The 17,858-nt window shown below is 53.8% G+C and overlaps 1 protein-coding gene across 4 annotated transcripts in view; it reads left to right on the top strand.

The window, feature by feature from the left end:
- Positions 1-17,858, top strand: part of LOC105469165 (LLGL scribble cell polarity complex component 2) — a 52,349-nt gene that overhangs the window by 13,563 nt on the left and 20,928 nt on the right. For all 4 annotated transcript variants that reach the window (XM_011719839.3, XM_011719841.3, XM_011719842.3 and 1 more), the window contains exon 2: positions 4,747-4,851. In XM_011719839.3, coding sequence (XP_011718141.2) covers positions 4,777-4,851 — 75 coding nt within the window. In that variant the 5' untranslated portion in view covers positions 4,747-4,776. The remainder of the gene's footprint in view (positions 1-4,746; positions 4,852-17,858) is intronic.

Here is a 17,858-nt window from a genome sequence, read left to right on the forward strand (position 1 = left end):
ATAGCTCACTGCGGCCTCAAACTCCTGGGCTCCACTGATCTTCCTGCCTCAGCCTCCCAAGTAGCTGGGACCACAGGTGCTTGCCGCTGTGCCTGGCTAATGCTTTTTGTTTGTTCGTTTTGAGACAGAGTTTCACTCTGTCATCTAGGCTGGAGTGCAGTGGCGCGATCATAGCTCACTGCAGCCTCAACCTCCCATGCTCAGGCAGTCCTTCCACCTCAGCGTCCTGAGTAGCTGGGACCACAGGTGCATGCCACCATGCCCAGCTAATTTTGTTTTTATTATTTGTAGAGATAGGGTCTCCCTATGTTGCCCTGGCTGGTTTTGAACTCCTGAGCTCAAGGGATCCTCCCACCGCAGCCTCCCAAAGTGTTTGGATTATAGGCATGAACCACTGTGCCCAGCCCTCCTTTCTTTTCAAAATTTTTATTGTTCCATGTAAATTTGAAAAAATCTCCTTTCCTTTTTTTTTTTTTTAGAGACAGGGTCTCACTATGTTGCCCAGGCTGGTCTCCAACTCCTAGGCTCAAGTGATCCTCCCACCTTGGCCTCCCAAAGTGCTGAGATTATAGGAGTGAGCCACTGTGCCCAGTCCATCTTTTTTTTTTTTAATCAGAGATAGGTCTAACCTCTGTCAGAAATCATCCCATTTTCTGGTTACTTTTTTTTTCATACAGAGTCTCACTCCGTCACCCAGCCTGGAGTGCAGTAGTGCGATCTCAGCTCACTGTAACCCACCTCCCAGGTTCAAGCGATTCTCCTGCCTCAGCCTCCTGCATAGCTGGAACTACAGGTGCGCCCCACCATGCTCAGCTAATTTTTGTATTTTTAGTAGAGGCAGGGTTTCACCATGTTGGTCAGGCTGGTCTCGAACTCCTGACCTCAAGTGATCCGCCCACCTCGGCCTCCCAGAGTGCTGGGATTCCAGGTGTGAGTTACCGCGGCTGTCTGGAAATCATCCCATTTTCTGATTTGTGTCCCGTGAAGTGTCTGTTGCTTCCCTGTCACTGCTATATCCCTGTCCTAGGACAGTGTCTGCTCCATGCCAAGCTCCTGCTCCTTCTATGCGATCCTTGTGGGAGGAGGAAGTGCCATCCACCTTTACAGAGGAGCTGTCTCTGGAGGCCATGCGGCTTGGGGGAGCTGTGCTGTGCTGTGCTGTGACAGCAAGCCCTGGCCTGTTGGCCCCTAGCCCGGGGCTCTTTCCCTCACAACCCTACAACCCCTGGCTCCCTCTAGGAGTGGGCTGAGTACATAGGATCTGTTCTTACCAGGCAGCTCTAGGCCTGGCTTCCTGAAGTTTCTCTGCAGAGAACCTACTTGTCTGGGGTGGGGAGCTGAGGAGCCACCTGGAGGTGAGCCCCACCAGGCCTAGACCAGCCCCCTCTTCAAGGAAGCGTGGTGCTTTTCCATGCCTTGACCTGGACAGTAAGTTGATTGGAGTGAGGGGATGCCATGCCCACCCTGCCTTGGTCCTCCTGGCTCCATCACCCCACGCTCATGAGGTCCCAGCCCCATGTGGGAAGAGCAGCAGCAGGTCCATACAAGGCCACCAGCTCTGCCCAGCCAGACCTCGCCAGCACCCTGTCAGCAGTGGCCAGTCACCAGGCCCCAGACTGCTAGTTGGGCTCTGAGCGGCCAGCATCTGGAAGTGTGTCTGCACGTGTCCCTGCCTTTTAACTTCAGGGGTGTCATTGGGCATCCTTTGTTCTGTATTATCCATCCTTCACTGCTACCCAGAGCCCTTCTGACTTGGGGTCCAGTCCGAGTTCTGCCGCTTCTTACTTGGTGACATTGGACAGGGTGTTTTGCTGCCGTGGTCTGTTTCCTTGCCTGTCTAGTGGGGATGTTCCGCTTACCTTTCAGACGGCTTCCCAGATCAGGGTGGTGTGAGGGGCTCCACGCTCACAAACTCACTCAGTGCCAAGGAAAGGAGGTGGCCAGGACATTCAGCGGCCCATGACTGTGGCTCTCCAGGTGCTGGGGTTTAGGGAGGATTTTCTCCTCTGTATTTGCTTTTTCTACAATGGTCACAGATTACTTGAGCAAAATGTTTTTTTTTTTTTAGACAGAAGTCTCGCTCTTTTGCCCAGGCTGGAGTGCAGTGGTGTGAGCTCGGCTCACTGCAAGCTCCGCTTCCCAGGTTCACGCCATTCTCCTGCCTCAGCCTCTGAGTAGCTGGGACTGCAGGCGCCCACCACTGCGCCCGGGTAATTTTTTATATTTTTAGTAGAGACAGGGTTTCACCGTGTTGGCCAGGATGGTCTCTATCTCCTGACCTCGTGATCCTCCCGCCTCGGCCTCCCAAAGCACTGGGATTAGAGCAAAATGTTTTAAACAGAATAGGATGCAGAGGGTCTGGTACACTCACTCCCTGCTGCATGGCAGGTGCTCCAGGGAGCATTTGGGTGGGTGGGTGGTGCTCGGTGTCTGTGCCCTCCTGACCCGGTGGGGTCCTCCTGATGCCATTGGTACACCCTGTCTTCCTCCTTCCTACCGGCACCTTCTCCCAGCCCCCAGTTCTGCCTTGTCACCTTTAAGCCTGTGTGGAGTCTTTGGCACGAATGACCCTGTGCCCTCTTGTCCCCTCCCTGGAGTCTGCAGGCTGTGGTCGCTCTCCAGGGAGCCCCCACCAAGCTTCCTCTGACTTCTGACCCAGTGACCTTGGCCTGGGCCCCGGGTGGGGGTGTGAGCCCTCCAGGAGTCCAGCTGGTTTATGAGCGTGAGCTGCCCTCCCCCAGGCTGGAACGCTGGGCCGGCAGATCCGGTGTCCCCTCACTTCCATTCCAGCAGCCCTCAGGGCTTTCCGGTGCCTGTTCTCTGAACTGCCTTGGGACCTTGGATCAAGTGGGCCCTGGGAGTTTCCCGGCCACCTGCTCTGCCCCAGCAAAGTGGGAGCCCCACCTCTGGTCCCCACCTCTGGTCTGACTCCTCCAAAATGTGAAGGCAGGAACGTCCTGGACTGACCCTCTTTTTCAGTTTCCCCAGAAGGTGACAACGCTCCGGGGGCTGGTTCCTGGTGTTCGTTTTTGAGGTAACTGACCCTGCAGATCCTTTCACTCAAGGGGGATATGGCTCTGCTTCTTTTTTTTTTTTTTGAGACGTTGTTTTTGCTCTGTTGCCCAGGCTGGAGTGCAATGGCCTGATCTTGGCTCACTGCAACCTCCGCCTCTTGGGTTCTAGCAATTCTCCTGCCTTAGCCTCCCAAATAGCTGGGATTACAGGCGTCCATCACCACATGTGGCTAACTTTTGTATTTTTAGTAGAGACAAGGTTTCACCATGCTGGCCAGGCTGGTCTCAAACTCTTGACCTCATGTGATCCACGTGCCTCGGCCTCCCAAAGTGCTGGGATTACAAGACTGCCTCTTTTTCAGTGTGATTTTGCAAAATCAGGTCACCCTGCCAGCATAGCAAGCCCTCGGTTCCTCTGCCCAAAGACACCCCCAACTCTGCCACCCACGTTACCCACCTTCTCCCACCCCGCCCAGATCACATGGGATCCCATCATATGCAAAGTCCTCATCTGACGGTTAATTTTTGCCCCCTGCCAAGAACCAGAATTCCTTCAAACCTCAGCTTAGATGCCTTCTTCTCGAATATGACCTGCCCTCCCCACTTTGGGCCAGGTGTTCCCTCTCCCTCCTGCAGTCCGAGCACTCAACACTAGGCTGCCCTGTCTCTACCGGCCCCTGACTGGAGTATGCGCCTCCAGGGTGGGGCCTGAATCTGCTTCCTTGCCCCATCCTGCTGGGAGTGGACGGAGCTGTGCCCAGGGTGGGCCTTGTCTGTGTTTCCCAAGGACGGGCCTTGCTGTCCTATGGTCAGCAGGAGGCTGAGCTACTGGAAGGCAGAAGCTGGAGCACAGAGACTCCTTCCCCTTCCCCCAAGGATAATCCAGAAATAGTTTCCCCTTGGGCTGGGAATGGATTCTATGGTGGGCGGAGAGTTTGGGGGCCTTGAGCTGGTTTCTTTATTGGGAGCAGATTTCTCCTGATTATTCTCCACTTGGGCCCATGGGAAAGAGAACCTTTCTGAGCACACCCCATGAGAGCACAGGGAAGCTGGACTGGGGCTAGCCAGAGAGAGGGGACAGGACTGGCAGAGACCCCGGGCGTGGTGGCAGGGGCCAGCACCCCCTGAGTGCCCTGTGCCACCCGTGCCCACTCGAGTTCCTCGTAGCTGTGGCTGGTCGGAGGGGCTGAGGCCGAGGGTCCCTGGACAGCCTTCCCCGAGGTCAGAAGGAGGAAGCGTTTGCCTGTGGCCTGGCCTGGAGTCACTACAGGCCTCACCCCTGCCTGACTCGGGCTCTGATCTGGGAAGGATGGGCTTGGTGTTTCTACCTTCCAAAAGACTTGAGAGGAAGAGGCTTGTGAAGTTTCCCTTTCTGCTTTGCTGGAGTTTCATGGTTTCTCGGAAAACAGGTTAACAATTAAGCTAATTAACCTCAGGGCCCGCCGGCCCTCCTTGTGCTTATAAAGCCAGGCTAAATGGCTTCCTCCCCCAGCTTTTCCTGCCCCCATTAGAAGGCCACAGGTGGTGAGAGCCTTCAGCCCTGAGGTGGGCCGGCCTCTGGATCTGAGCGTGGGGAAGCCAGGGTGCATGGGCGGTCACTGTGAAGCTGGCCTGGCCCCACGGTGGCTGCCTACTGGACTCGGAGAGAGAGGCCCCGCTCCACTGTGTGGACCGGGCCTAATCGATACCTGAGTGCCAGGACAGGCCCCTGCAACTCCTTCTGTTTCTCCAGGTCTCCAGTGGGGGCTGCAGACTAAGCACAATGAGGCGGTTCCTGAGGCCAGGGCACGACCCTGTGCGGGAGAGGCTCAAGCGGGACCTGTTCCAGTTTAACAAGGTAAGTTAGGGAGAGCAGGGAAGATGACCCCCAGGTTTTGGGCCAGGTGGCTTAGGCTGGGGCTGAGGCATCTCTTACCTGGATTAAGGTACAGCTCTTATGTGGCTGCCTGCAGTGCCTCTTGGGACTCAGACTTTGGAAATGGGGCCTGGTTAAAGGGCTTTTATGGGAAAGAGGAATGGGTTGCCCTCACGAGTTGGGACTTCTCATCCCAAGGCTTTCACTGGCTGTGTGACCTCTGCAAGTCACCCCACGTCATCGAGCCTCAGTTTCCCTACCTGTATCGTGGGAATAAAACGATCTGCCCTGCCTACCTCGGCACAGGGTTGTCATGGAGGCTTAGGGACGTGTGAGATGAAAGGATGCAGTCTGCAGGGGTGATAATGTTCCAGTTCCCTTGGGGCCCTGGAGTCACAGGCCATGGCTGTTTCTCCCTTCTCAAATTGCCCTGAAGGAACATGCAGCTCCCCTGCAGGCTGAACACGTGATTCCTACTGGCTCTGGCCAGGGTGAGTGGGGAGAGGTGCCCAGGAGAATGAGCCAGAGTTGACCTCGGACTACCCTAATCCCAAACCTGCACCCGGGATACCAGAAGCCCTGTGGGGCTTCCCTTCAGGAGCCTGGGGCCTGAGAAGGTCAGGACCGGCCTGTACCTAGGAGGCGTGCAGTGTGGCTCTTAAACTCCTGGGCCACCGAGCTGTGTGGGGCCTTGGGGGATAAATACCTTCTCACTTGTGCTTTGGCCCCTCTGCTGGGAAGGTGGGCTACAGGAACTGGGACACTGTGATGCTCTTCCCCCCGGGATCCAGGACCCTCCCAGCATGCTGAGGGCTGGACATGTGGCTTTCGTTGGGGGCTTCCATTTGGGCTCCCCTGCCCCCGAAAGGAAGCAGTGGATATGAGACCAGACAGTCTGGAAAAGGGATGTCTCCCTGTGGAGAATGAGGAATTCTCTTTGGTTGTATTTTTGTTTTGGATTTGAGAAGTGTGGAAGTCAGCCTCCCCAGGTGCAAACCCAACTTTGCCACGTAGAAGCTGGATGGCCGTATGCCTGTCGCCCACACCATAGGCTTGTTAAGGGCGTACGTGGGATGAGGTAACTTAAGTGCTAGGCACAGTGGCCCAGGAATGCTGGCTGCTGCTGTGGGCTGGATGGGACCTCCCTGACCTCCCTGTTGGGAGAGGTGGGTCATGGGTTGGAGGGACCTCCCTGAGAGAGGTGGGTCAGCGCTGCCAAGGTGCCCTGCCATTTCCCTCTGGGTTTCATAGCCTGTGGGAGGAGTTGGTGTCCCTGATGGAGCTTTGCCACAAAGACATTCGCCTCTGGAATTAGGGCTTTCCTACGCCAACGTGCTTCCCGCCAGCTCACTTTTGGGCCTTGGGATATGGGGGTGCAGGTGTTGGGAATGGGAGACCTCAGGACACCTACAGCCTCCTACCCTTGCTCTGGAGGGAGTAGCCTATGGGTGCTGGGTCTCAAAGCTCCAGTGTCCACAGGGGATGGAAGGGAGCTGGGTGACCCCCATCTGCCTCCCGTCTCTCACTCTGAAAAAGTGGCAGAAATCTGACAGACAGGCTCAGCAAACAGGGCTAAACACCCCCCACCCCTGCCCCCTCGCCCCCTTGCCCCAAATTCTGTCTGTGCAGCTGAGTGAGGCTGAGGTGGAGTTGGGGCGAGGAGTTGTCCCTCCCTCTTTCTCCTATCCCCCAGGGGTGTCCCCAAACTTGATTGTTCCACTCCCAGGCCTGGGGGTGGCAGAGGGAGGCTCCTGGGTCTCCTGCTCTACCTTCCTCTTTCCATTCAAATGCAAGAAGCATGCATTGAGCACCCCTGGATCCGCAGCCCAAGGCTCAGCGCTGTGGGAATCTCATTGGGCCTCTGCCCTCCACTTTCACAGTCTGCAGGAGGGAGGAGGCTGATGGCTTGACATTTCGGGCCCTGGGAGTGGAGAAGAGGAAGGGGAGAGCCCGGGGAATTCGGGAGCAGGGTAGATTCATCCAGGCTTGGGGAGTGTGGTGGGGCCAGCAGGGTGGGATTGGAGGATAAGGCCAGATCCCGGAGGATTTGGGATCCCGTCTGCTCTGCCCCTCCCCAGCCCCGGCTGTGAGGCAGGGAGGCTGCCAGCATCTGGGCCTGATCTGACCCTGCCGCCCCAGGGGGTTGTGAGCAAGGGAGCGAATGGTGGTCGCATTTACAATATAGGAACGATAAACCTGGAGATGTTTTTACCGTTTGGGCAAAGCAGGTAAGCTCAGAGTGGTTAGGAGTCATTGCGGTGACTAGATAAGTGACAGCCCAGAAGGAAGGGGCTGGAAGCCCAGCCGGGGGGGATGGGGACAAGGCATGATTGAGCAGGGTTTCTCTGCTTCAGCACTCGCAGGTATTTGAGGCTGGCTGTGCTGTGCATTGCAGATTATGTAGCAGTGTCCCTGGTCCTACCCACCAGATGCCAGTGGCACATACATACACACACACCCATCAAGATGTGACAACCAAGAATGTTTCCTGAGGGGTAAAATCGCTCCTGGTTTCAGACCCATGGAATAGAGAACGGTTCAGGGCATCCGATTGCCGAGATCTGCTAATGGGGCAGTAAAGAGAGGGGGCGGGGAGGGGAGGTGGGTGTCCAGGATGACCGTGGAGGTTCTGACCTGGGTGGGTGGTGGTGCCAGGTCTTGGGAGGGGGAGCCCAGGCCAGGAGTAGTGAAGAGCAGATTTGAGGAAAAGTAATATATTTTGATCGTTTTGATTTGGACACAGTGGCAACAACAGTGCTCTCCATTTACGGAGAGGTAACTTGCCCAGAGGTGAGTGGTGCCCACTGCCTGGCTCACCAGCTGTGTGACCTTGAGTAGGTCACGTGCCTCTGAGATAATGATAATCAGAGCCACTCCGTCCATATAGTTGGTGTGAGGACTACATGAGTTCCTGCGTGAATCGAAGGCCATGCCTGGCTGGCGGCCGCAGTGTCCAGCAGCACCGTGCTACGGTGGGTGTTATGTGGCTTGAGGTTGAGCCGGGGGAGCCTTGGGACAGGTCCAGCAGATGGTGGGATACCCAGGGCTGGAGTCTGGAGCGGCAAGTGGGCTGTTGGTGTAGGTGAGGGTCAGGCACCAGACAGCGTTCATGCCTGGCAACTCAGGTCATCTCTTCCAGTGGTCCTGGAAGGCCAGTCTGCTGGGTGCTATGACAGCTGGGACAGTGGCGCCGTCGCAGCTCGATCCCAGGTGGCTTGTAGACACTGGCTTCTGAACCAGTTCTGGCCTTTTCCTCCAACACCTTCTGGCTCAATTCCTTTACACCCACACCAAGCCCAGTGCCTCAAAGAGGGCAAGGACATCGCCCGGGGGGCCTGAGAGGGAGACGTCCTGTTTCTTTGGCTTCAGTACCTGCAGAGGATCTGTGATTGCAAACAGTCTCTGAACTGTGCCAGCGGCTGGCTGTCAGAGTGGTAACTCCAGTTCACCGAAGGCTGTGTGCCAGGCATCCAAGGCGCCAGGTAGTGGTCAGGGGCAGGGACTTTGGCCTGGGTCTAGGTGCTGGGTCTGTTGCTTCCTCACCGTGTAAGACACGGTGGACACAGTGGATGCGTTACTTAACCTGTCTGTTCTTTAGTTTCCTCATCTGTAAAATGGGCATTGTAGGGGAGCAAAAACTGGCTTCCCTCCAGCCTTCTAGGTTCTTTGGTTGGGCTATGAATTAAATTGACAGGAGGCCAGGCGCAGTGGCTCACACCTGTAATCCCAGCACTTTCGGAGGCTGAAGTGGGTGGATCACGTGAGGTCGGGAGTTAGAGACCAGACTGGCCAACATAGCGAAACCCTGTCTCTACTAAAAATATAAAAATCAGCTGGATGTGGTGGCCCACGCCTGTAGTTCCAGCTACTAGGGAAGCTGGGGCAGGAGACTCAGTTGAACCCCAGAGGTGGAGGTTGCAGTGAGCCGAGATCACCCCACTGCACTCTAGCCTGAGTGACAGAGTGAGACCCTGTGTCAAAAAATAATAATAATAAATGACTGGGGTGGGGTGTGACCAGGTTATAGGAAGGTGAGGGGAGGAAGTATATGGTGACTGAAGGTTGTCTTGTTATGCAGAGAAGGGCTCTTGGTAATAAAAGTTGCGTTGGAGAAGGCTTCTTCCTGATACAGATATGGGCTGAGCCCACATGATCAGAAAATCTGAAATCCGAAATGCTCCAAAATCTGAGTTTTTGAAGTGCCAACATGACACTGAAAGGGAGTGCTCATTGGAGCATTGCAGATTTTGAAATTTTGGATTTGGGATGCTTGACTGATAAATATAATGTAAATATTCCAAAATCCAAAAGATTCTGAAATCTAAAACACTGTAGCCCCAATCATGTTAGATGAGGGATATTCAGCCTATACTTGACTAATGTAGGTATTCAGCCTGTACTTGACTAATGTAGGTTTCCTTTGTGGATGTAAATTTCTTTTACAAAATGGCAGCTTTTCTTTTCTTTTCCTTTTTTTTTTTTTTTAATTTGAGACAGAGTTTTGCTCTTGTTGCCCAGGCTGGAGTGCAATGGTGCGATGTCAGCTCACCACAACCTCTGCCTCCTGGGTTCAAGTGATTCTCCAGCCTCAGCCTCCCGTGTAGCTGGGATTACAGACATGCACCACCACACCTGTCTAAAGGACAGCTTTTCAGAGCTACTCCCATGTCTGCACTTTCTGAGAATAACCAGATCAAAGTATGCCAAAGAAATGGCCAGGCGCCGTGTGTCATGCCTGTAATCTCAGCAGTTTGGGAGGCTGAGGCAGGTGGATCACCTGAGGTCAGGAGTTCGAAATCAGCCTGGCTAACATGATGAAACCCTGTCTCTACTAAAAATACAAAAACTAGCTGGGCATTGTGGTATACGCCTGTAATCCCAGCTACTTGAGAGGGTGAGGCAGGAGAATCACTTGAACCCAGGAGGCGGAAGTTGCAGTGAGCTGAGATCGTGCCACTGCACTCCAGCCTGGGTGACAGAGCAAGATTCTGTCTCAAAAAAAAAAAAAAAAAAGCCAAAGAAGTTTATTTGGCCGAGCGCGGTGGCTCAAGCCTGTAATCCCAGCACTTTGGGAGGCTGAGGCGGGCGGATCACGAGGTCAGGAGATCGAGACCATCCTGGCTAACACGGTGAAACCCTGTCTCTACTAAAAATACAAAAAACTAGCCGGGCAAGGTGGCGGGCGCCTGTAGTCCCAGCTACTCGGGAGGCTGAGGCAGGAGAATGGCGTAAACCCGGGAGGCGGAGCTTGCAGTGAGCTGAGATCCGGCCACTGCACTCCAGCCTGGGTGACAGAGCAAGACTCCGTCTCAAAAAAAAAAAAAAAAAAAAAAAAAAAAAGAAGTTTATTTTGGGGTAGCACATTCTGGTCTGCTATAGTGGTGTTTTGGGTTGGTATGTCCTGAGCTCCAACAGCATCATAATGATCCTAAGGGAGTGTAATTGCTTCAAACGGTCCCTGACACAGGTCGACGCCTTACCAGGACTTGCCTTGTCGTGGTGTCACACTCACAACAACTCAGGATGGGTGTTGCTCCCATTCTGCAGGGGAGGAGACTGAGGTCTGCAGGGCTTGCACAGCTGGAGCATATCTTGGGGGGCACTGGCTGGGGTGAGGACGTCCTGGTTCCACCTGCCGTTTGGCTGTGTGGCCTCAGAGCGGTGGCTTCACCTCTCTTCACACCACAGTTACTTTGCCAGTGAAGTGGCAGTGAAGTTGCTATATATGGTGGGCCCTCAAGCCCATTGGAGGGATGGACAGACAGACAAGTCAGCTGCGGCACCAGGACAGGGCCACTGAGGACCAAGGGAAGGAACCATGGGACCTCAGGAGGGAGGAAGTGCTGCTGGAGAAGTCAAGGTAAAACCCGTTCCTAGACAACTGCTCACAGCCAGCTCCTCCCCTTGGCCAAACCCAGGCACACCCCAAGCAGCCACACCCATCAGGGCAAACAGGCTGCTGTGCTTGCCGGGCTGCCACAGAAGCACCTGCCTGGGCCTTCCCTGCCCGTGCCCACCCTCCCCTGTCCCCTTAGGCCCTGAACAAACAGTGCGTTCCTGAGCCAGCAGCCCCTGCGGAGGGCCAGGTTGTTCTGTATTGGCTTTTGCATGGCTGGGCCCCTGGTGTCAGGTGACAGCAGCCACACAGGGAGGGCCAGGCTGCTGCCACTGCCAGGAATCTGAGCTGGCCACACCCAGCCAGTATCGGGCAGAGTGGCCCAGCCAGGCGGGCGTGCTCCCCCACAGCCCTGGGCAGCCTCCGAGGGTCTGGTCCCCGCCACTCCCTCCTTCCAACCCCCTGAGGAGTGCCAGGGACTCCTCGGGTCCTAGCCCTTGGGCAGGGTCCTCTCTGGCTGCAGGCAGGATGAAGGCCCCGCTGTCTCTGACAACCAGACTTTGCCCACTCCCTCCCCTTCCGGGACCTGGAAAGGAGTCCCAGAGCCCGGGAGAGACCTGGGAGGGGCCTTCTCTCCCACTCCAGGCTAATGTTGCAGTCTGGCGGCTTCTGCAAGTCTTTGCTCTCCTTTCCCAGCCCCCCTGTCAAAAGAGTTCATTGTTCTCTCCTCCCTTGGCAGAGGTCACCTGAGCCAGGTATCAGATGTGGGCGGGGCCAGGTAGGCTGGATGCTATGCTCAGGAGGCCCCAGTGGCTGCCAGGCTTTGGTCAGCCTCCTGGTTTGAATCTGAAGAGGGATAGCTAGGGTCCTAGAATAGCTGGGGAGGACTGGTCTTGGAATTCCCTGACCACCCAGGGGCTGTTCCCCGTCCTGCCCTCTGTCCTGAGTGCAGCCATGATTCAGGGTTGCTGTGTGTATCTTTGCAGGAAGGCAGCCCTGGGGCTGAGCGCAACCTCCTGTGCTCAGGTGGGTACCTTCTTTCCGGGAGGCCATATGCACTCCCTCTAACAGGGACCTGGAGCTGTTCTGAACCCTAAACAAGGGGGGAGTCGCCACCTAAGTGATATAGACCTTGTTCACCAGCAGGGAAGCTGAGCCTTACAAGGCTGGTAGGAGTTGGAGGTAGGATAGCCAGGGGGTGGGAAGGGCACCAAAGTAAGGCGCAGGCCAGGCACGGTGGCTTACACCTATAATCCCAGCACTTTGGGAGGCTGAGGCAGTTGGATCACTTGACTCCAGGAGTTCAAAACCAGCCTGGGCAACATAGTGAAACCTCATCTCTACAAAAAATACAAAAAATTAGCCAGTTGTGGTGGTGCATGCCTGTAGTTCCAGCTATTCAGGAGACTGAGGTAGATCACTTGAGCCCGGGGGGGGGGCGGAGGTTACAGTGAGCTGAGATCGCACCACTGCACTCCAGCCTGGGCAACAGAGTGAGTCTCAAAAAAAAACCAAAAAAATACAGGCCGGGCGTGGTGGCTCACGCCTGTAATCCCAGCACTTTGGGAGGCCGAGGTGGGCGGATCACAAGGTCAGGAGATCGAGACCATGGTGAAACCCCGTCTCTACTAAAAATAGAAAAAATTAGCCGCGCGCAGGGGCGGGCGCCTGTAGTCCCAGCTACTCGGGAGGCTGAGGCAGGAGAATGGCGTGAACCCGGGAGGCGGAGCTCAGTGAGCCGAGATTGCGCCACTGCACTCCAGCCTAGGCGACAGAGCGAGACTCCGTCTCAAAAAAAACAAAAAAATACAAAGTAGGGGGCAACTGGGGCACAGCCAGAGGTGCCCACGGAGCCTTCATCCTTTCCCTGACTGGTTTCCTCAGGACGCTAGGCCCTGGGTTTCTAGCTCCTCCCTGTCCCTTCTATTAACTGCTCTTAGTCCTGTTCCAAAATCCCAATCCCTTCCCTGTTCCCAACAAGATCCCTTGGGCTTCCCATAAATAACCTAGGGCTCCCCTGCCTCTCTGCCCAGCCCGAGCCCCTGTCCTCGTAGGACTGCCCAGACCCCTGTCAAGGACCTCTGTCCTCCCTTGGCAGAGGTCACCTGAGCCAGGTATCATCTGTGGGCAGAGCCAGGTAGGCTGGATCCTCCCCTCCCCGACCTGGGGAATTCCCTGGGAGACACGTCATTTACATGTGAACCCACTCTCTTGGCCCTGTCCAGGTAGAGTCGCTGTGAAGGTCACTGCCCTTATTTTGGTTTTGGGGGAGCCCTGGTCCCTCCAGAGTTGCGAACTTGGAGAAGTACCCAAGGTGATACTATGGAACAATGGGAGCCTTGGAAGGAAGCAGAGGCCTTTTTGTGTGCTGCGAGGTGGCCTCAGGTCCATCATCTCCAATCTGAGGACAGCTCTGCCCAGTGCAGTCACCAGTACCATCCCGTTTATTCGATGAGAAGTGAAGTTCAGGGAGGCCCAGCAGCTCACCCACGACCAGATGCCTTGTATGTGGCAGGAAGGGATACAAAGCTTCGTGGGTCTGACTCACTGACCCTGTTCTAAATCAGCCTTTGGAAAAGAAGGTGGGGATGGGAGGGAGGGGTGGCCACAGTATCTCTAAGGCTTGAAGGGAATGAGGAATTAATGTGAGTAGTTGAAGGATGGGCCCAACCCTTTGTCTTCCTCTGAGTTAGAGGAAAGATGCATAGCTAAAGCGGAAGTAGTGACTCCGGTGAAATGTTAAGAGAACTGTCCGCTTTTGACATGTGGCCTGAGAGTCCAGCAAAAACTTACAGGCTGTTTTCTCTGGCCTGACCATCTGCTGATGCGTGGACTTGTCGAGGCCAGTAGGAATATAATATGAGCCACATGTGATTTAAAATTTCCTAGAAGCTGCATTGTAAGATTATTTAAATACGTGAAGTTAATTTTAATTATATATTCTGGCTTGGTGTGGTGGCTCACACTTGTAATCCCAGAACTTTGGGAGGTCAAGGTGAGCAGATCACTTAAAGTCAGGAGTTCGAGACCAGCCTGGCCAACATGGTGAAACCCCCATCTCTACTAAAAATGCAAAAATTAGCTGGGTGTGGTGGTGCATGCCTGTAGTCTCAGCTACTTGGGAGGGTTAGGCAGGAGAATCGCTTGAACCTGGGAGGAGGAGGTTGCAGTGAGCTGAGATCTCACCACTGCACTCCAATTGGGTGACAGAGGGAGACTCTGTCTTAAAAACAAAAAAAAGGCCGGGCGCGGTGGCTCAAGCCTGTAATCCCAGCACTTTGGGAGGCCGAGACGGGCGGATCACGAGGTCAGGAGATCGAGACCATCCTGGTTAACACGGTGAAACCCCGTCTCTACTAAAAAATACAAAAAACTAGCCGGCCGAGGTGGCGGACGCCTGTAGTCCCAGCTACTCGGGAGGCGGAGGCAGGAGAATGGCGTGAACCCGGGAGGCGGAGCTTGCAGTGAGCTGAGATCCGGCCACTGCACTCCAGCCTGGGTGACAGCGCGAGACTCCATCTCAAAAAAAAAAAAAAAAATCTAGAAGCTGCATTATAAAATTATTTAAACAAGTGAAATTAATTTTAATCCTATATTCCAGCTGGTCACGGTGGCTCATGCCTGTAATCCTAGCACTCTAGCACTCTGGCACTCTGGAAGGCTGAGGCCGGTGGATCATTTGAGGCCAGGAGTTTGAGACCAGCCTGGCCAACATGGTGAAACCCCGTCTCTATTAAAAATACAAAAATTAGCTGGGCATGGTGGTGTGCGCCTGTAGTCCCAGCTCCTCGGGAGGCTGAGGCAGGAGGATCACTTGAACCTGGGAGGCATAGGTTGCAGTGAGCTGTGATCGCGCCACTGTATTCCAGTCTGGATGACAGGCGCGACCCTGTCTCAAAAAAAAAAAGTATATATTCCTTTTAATCCAACATATACAAAATATTTTGACATGTGATTAACTTACTAATGAGATTTTTTCAATTTGTTTTTTTGAATGCTAAATCTGTGAAATCTAGGTGTATTTTACACTTACGTCACATCTCAATTCAGACATTAAATCTTTTTTGGAAGTACTAGATCCATATTTAGAATTTGGACGATTTACAGTGGGAAAAGGGAATTTGAAGCGTGGCCTGCCTTTGTCTAGCCCCTGTTCTTCTAGAACCTGAGTTGTTCCAGACATACTTGAAGAGTTTCCAAGAACTGACTTAACCCTCGTTGGTGACATGAGCCATACTGCAAGTACTTGGTGGCCCCATGGGGCTCCTGGCTACCGTTCTGGGCTCTGGGCTGCTCTGGGCGTGAGGCCTGCTCCTGGCCAGTCCAGCGGGCTCCTGTGGGGCGTTTCCACCAGAGTCCTCCAAATTCCAGAGGCTGTTCCCTGAGCTACCTCTGCTGCTGGGAAAGTGCTTCTGTCCCGCGGAGGCAGCTCCGGCTGCTGACTTCCTGAGGCCCCAGCAACCTGGGGCTCGCTGAAGTCTGGCGGGGCCCCTGTGGGAGCTTCTCCTGCACGTCCTATTCTGCTGTCTACTCCCCTTTTCCTGGGAAATGTTTACATTCCAGACAGTTATCTCTATCCAGGGCTTCTCCAGGCTCTGCATTTTTCGCATAGCTGAGCAGGGAGCTGGGCTGGCCTGGGGGCCGCTGCTGGGCCCTATCTGGCCCCCTGGCTATCCCATTCAGGTATGACCGTTTACAGGGCAGGCCATGTTCCTGGCAAAGAGCCAGGCCTGAGGCACCCCGGCCCATCCTCTGACCTTTTTGTACCCAGGCATCCCCCAAAATAGGCACTTGTTGGAGCTTTCCTCCCTGCCTGACCTCAGTATGGGATTCCTTGTGAGAGCCATTGGACTAGACTGACTGATGGGGGAGGCAAGTAGCAATTGGGTTTGCTAAGCTATCATTGCTAGATCTCAACAGGGACTTTCTGCTGCTTTGAGGCCTGGTAGGGCTGCAAAGTAGGAGAGCCCAGGGCCTAAGGAGGCTGCCTCATTCTTGGGACCTTTTTCTGCAGGGCAGAGTCTCTGTGGTTGTTTTTTGTTTCAAGTCTTTAAAGCAACCAGTTGACATAGCATTGCTGTGTGCTGTTGTCACCTAGCTCTGCAGGGCCACTATTCCCTGGGGTGGGAGGTGGGGGTCAGATTGGGGTAACTGATTAAAAAACTGAACTAAAAACCTTCTTGAAGATGGTTTATCACTCGAAATTTGTAGCGTTTATGTTCATACCTTTCTTAACCCACAATTCTATCCCTGGGACATCTGCCCCAGGAAATTCTCAAGTGTTGCAGACAAAGATAGGAGTTCAAGAATGCTATCAACATGGTTGTGATTGCAAACCCTCTAGCAACAAAGTAAATACTCAACAATAAACCCCTGGTGAGTTAGGGCATCTCCAGGTAAAGAATATTCTTTAGCTGTTTTAAAAGTCATTTTAGGCCGGGTATGATGGCTCACACCTGTAATCCCAACACTTTGGGAGGCCGAGGCGGGCAGATCACTTGAGGTCAAGACCAGCCTGGCCAACATGATGAAACCCTATCTCTACTAAAAATACTAAAAATACAAAAATTAGCCAGGCATAGTGGCACATGCCTGTAATCCTAGCTCCTGAGGAGGCTGAGGCAGGAGAATCGCTTGAACCTGGGAGGCAGAGTTTGCAGCGAGCCGAGATCACCCACTCTAGGCTGGGTGATGAGCAAAACTCTGTCTCAAACAAAAAAAAAAGTCATTTTAGGCAGGTTGCAGTGACTCACGCCTATAATCCCAGCACTTTGGGAGGCCAAGGCAGGAGGATCTCTTGAGTCTAGGAGGTCAAGACCAGGCTGGGCAACATGACAAGTACCTGTCTCTACCAAAAATTAAAAAGTAGCCAGGCGTGGCGGGCATGGTGGTGCATGCCTGTAGCCTCAGCTACTTGGGAGGCTGGGGTGGGAGGATCGCTTGAGCCTGTGAGGCCAAGGCTACAGTGAGCCGAAATCACGCCACAGCACCCAGCCTGGGAAACAGAGAAAGACCCTCAAAAAAAAAAAAAAATTTTTTTTATGCCAGGCGCAGTGGCTCACACCTATAATCCCAGCACTATGGGAGGCCGAGGTGGGCGGATTGCGAGGTCAGGAGATGAAGACTATCCTGGCTAACGTGGTGAAACCCCATCTCTACTAAAAATACAAAAAAATTAGCCAGGCGTGCTGGCAGGCACCTATAGTCCCAGCTACTCGGGAGACTGAGGCATGAGAATGGTGTGAACCTGGGAGGCAAAGCTTACAGTGAGCCGAGATCGCGCTACTGCACTCCAGCCTGGGCGACAGAGCGAGACTGCATCTCAAAAATAAATAAATAAATAAATAAATAAAATGTTTTTTAAAGTCATTTTCAAGCTTTTAACAACCTTGGCTGGCTGTAAGTAGGAAAACAGGCTACAAAGCTATACCTGTACATTAACTTGTATATGTATATCCATATGGCATGATCCCAATTATATTTTTCTAAATATAGACATGAGGCTGGGCGCGGTGGCTCACGCCTGTAATCTCAGCACTTTGGGAGGCCGAGACGGGTGGATCATGAGGTCAGGAGATGAAGACCATCCTGGCTAACACGGTGAAACCCCGTTTCTACTGAAAATAAAAAAAAAAATTAGCCTGGCACTGTGACAGGCGCCTGTAGTCCCAGCTACTCCGGAGGCTGAGGCAGGAGAACGGCATGAACTCAGGAGGCGGAGCTTCTGAGTTCACTCTGTCACTCCAGTCTGGGTGACAGAGTGAGACTCCGTCTCAAAAAAAAAAAAAAAAAAAATTGTGCAAACATTCACAAGTGCAGAAGACTCAAAGGACTTACACTGAGGTGTTAGCAAGGGTTACTTCTGGTTGTGGGAGTCTGGGTAATTTTTGTTCTTAAACGTCTTTATACCTCCCAAGTTTTTCACAGTGTGTGTGTATTACTTCTGTAATAAATGAAAAAACACGTGTCTGCAACGACATTCCAGGAATTCCCTTTCTGGAAAGATGGTTGAAACTCAGTGACAGTAAGAGCCTATGAGACCCAGCTGACTAGGGCCTGGAGGGACCTGGAAGAGCCCAGAGCAGGGCAGAGCCTCCGCGGTACTCTGGGCCCCCGGGTGAGCCCGGAGCTGCGGTGCAACCAAGCTTTTCTC

The sequence above is a fragment of the Macaca nemestrina genome, chromosome 17 (assembly GCF_043159975.1).
Source record: "Macaca nemestrina isolate mMacNem1 chromosome 17, mMacNem.hap1, whole genome shotgun sequence".
In the NCBI taxonomy this organism is placed as follows: domain Eukaryota; kingdom Metazoa; phylum Chordata; class Mammalia; order Primates; family Cercopithecidae; genus Macaca; species Macaca nemestrina.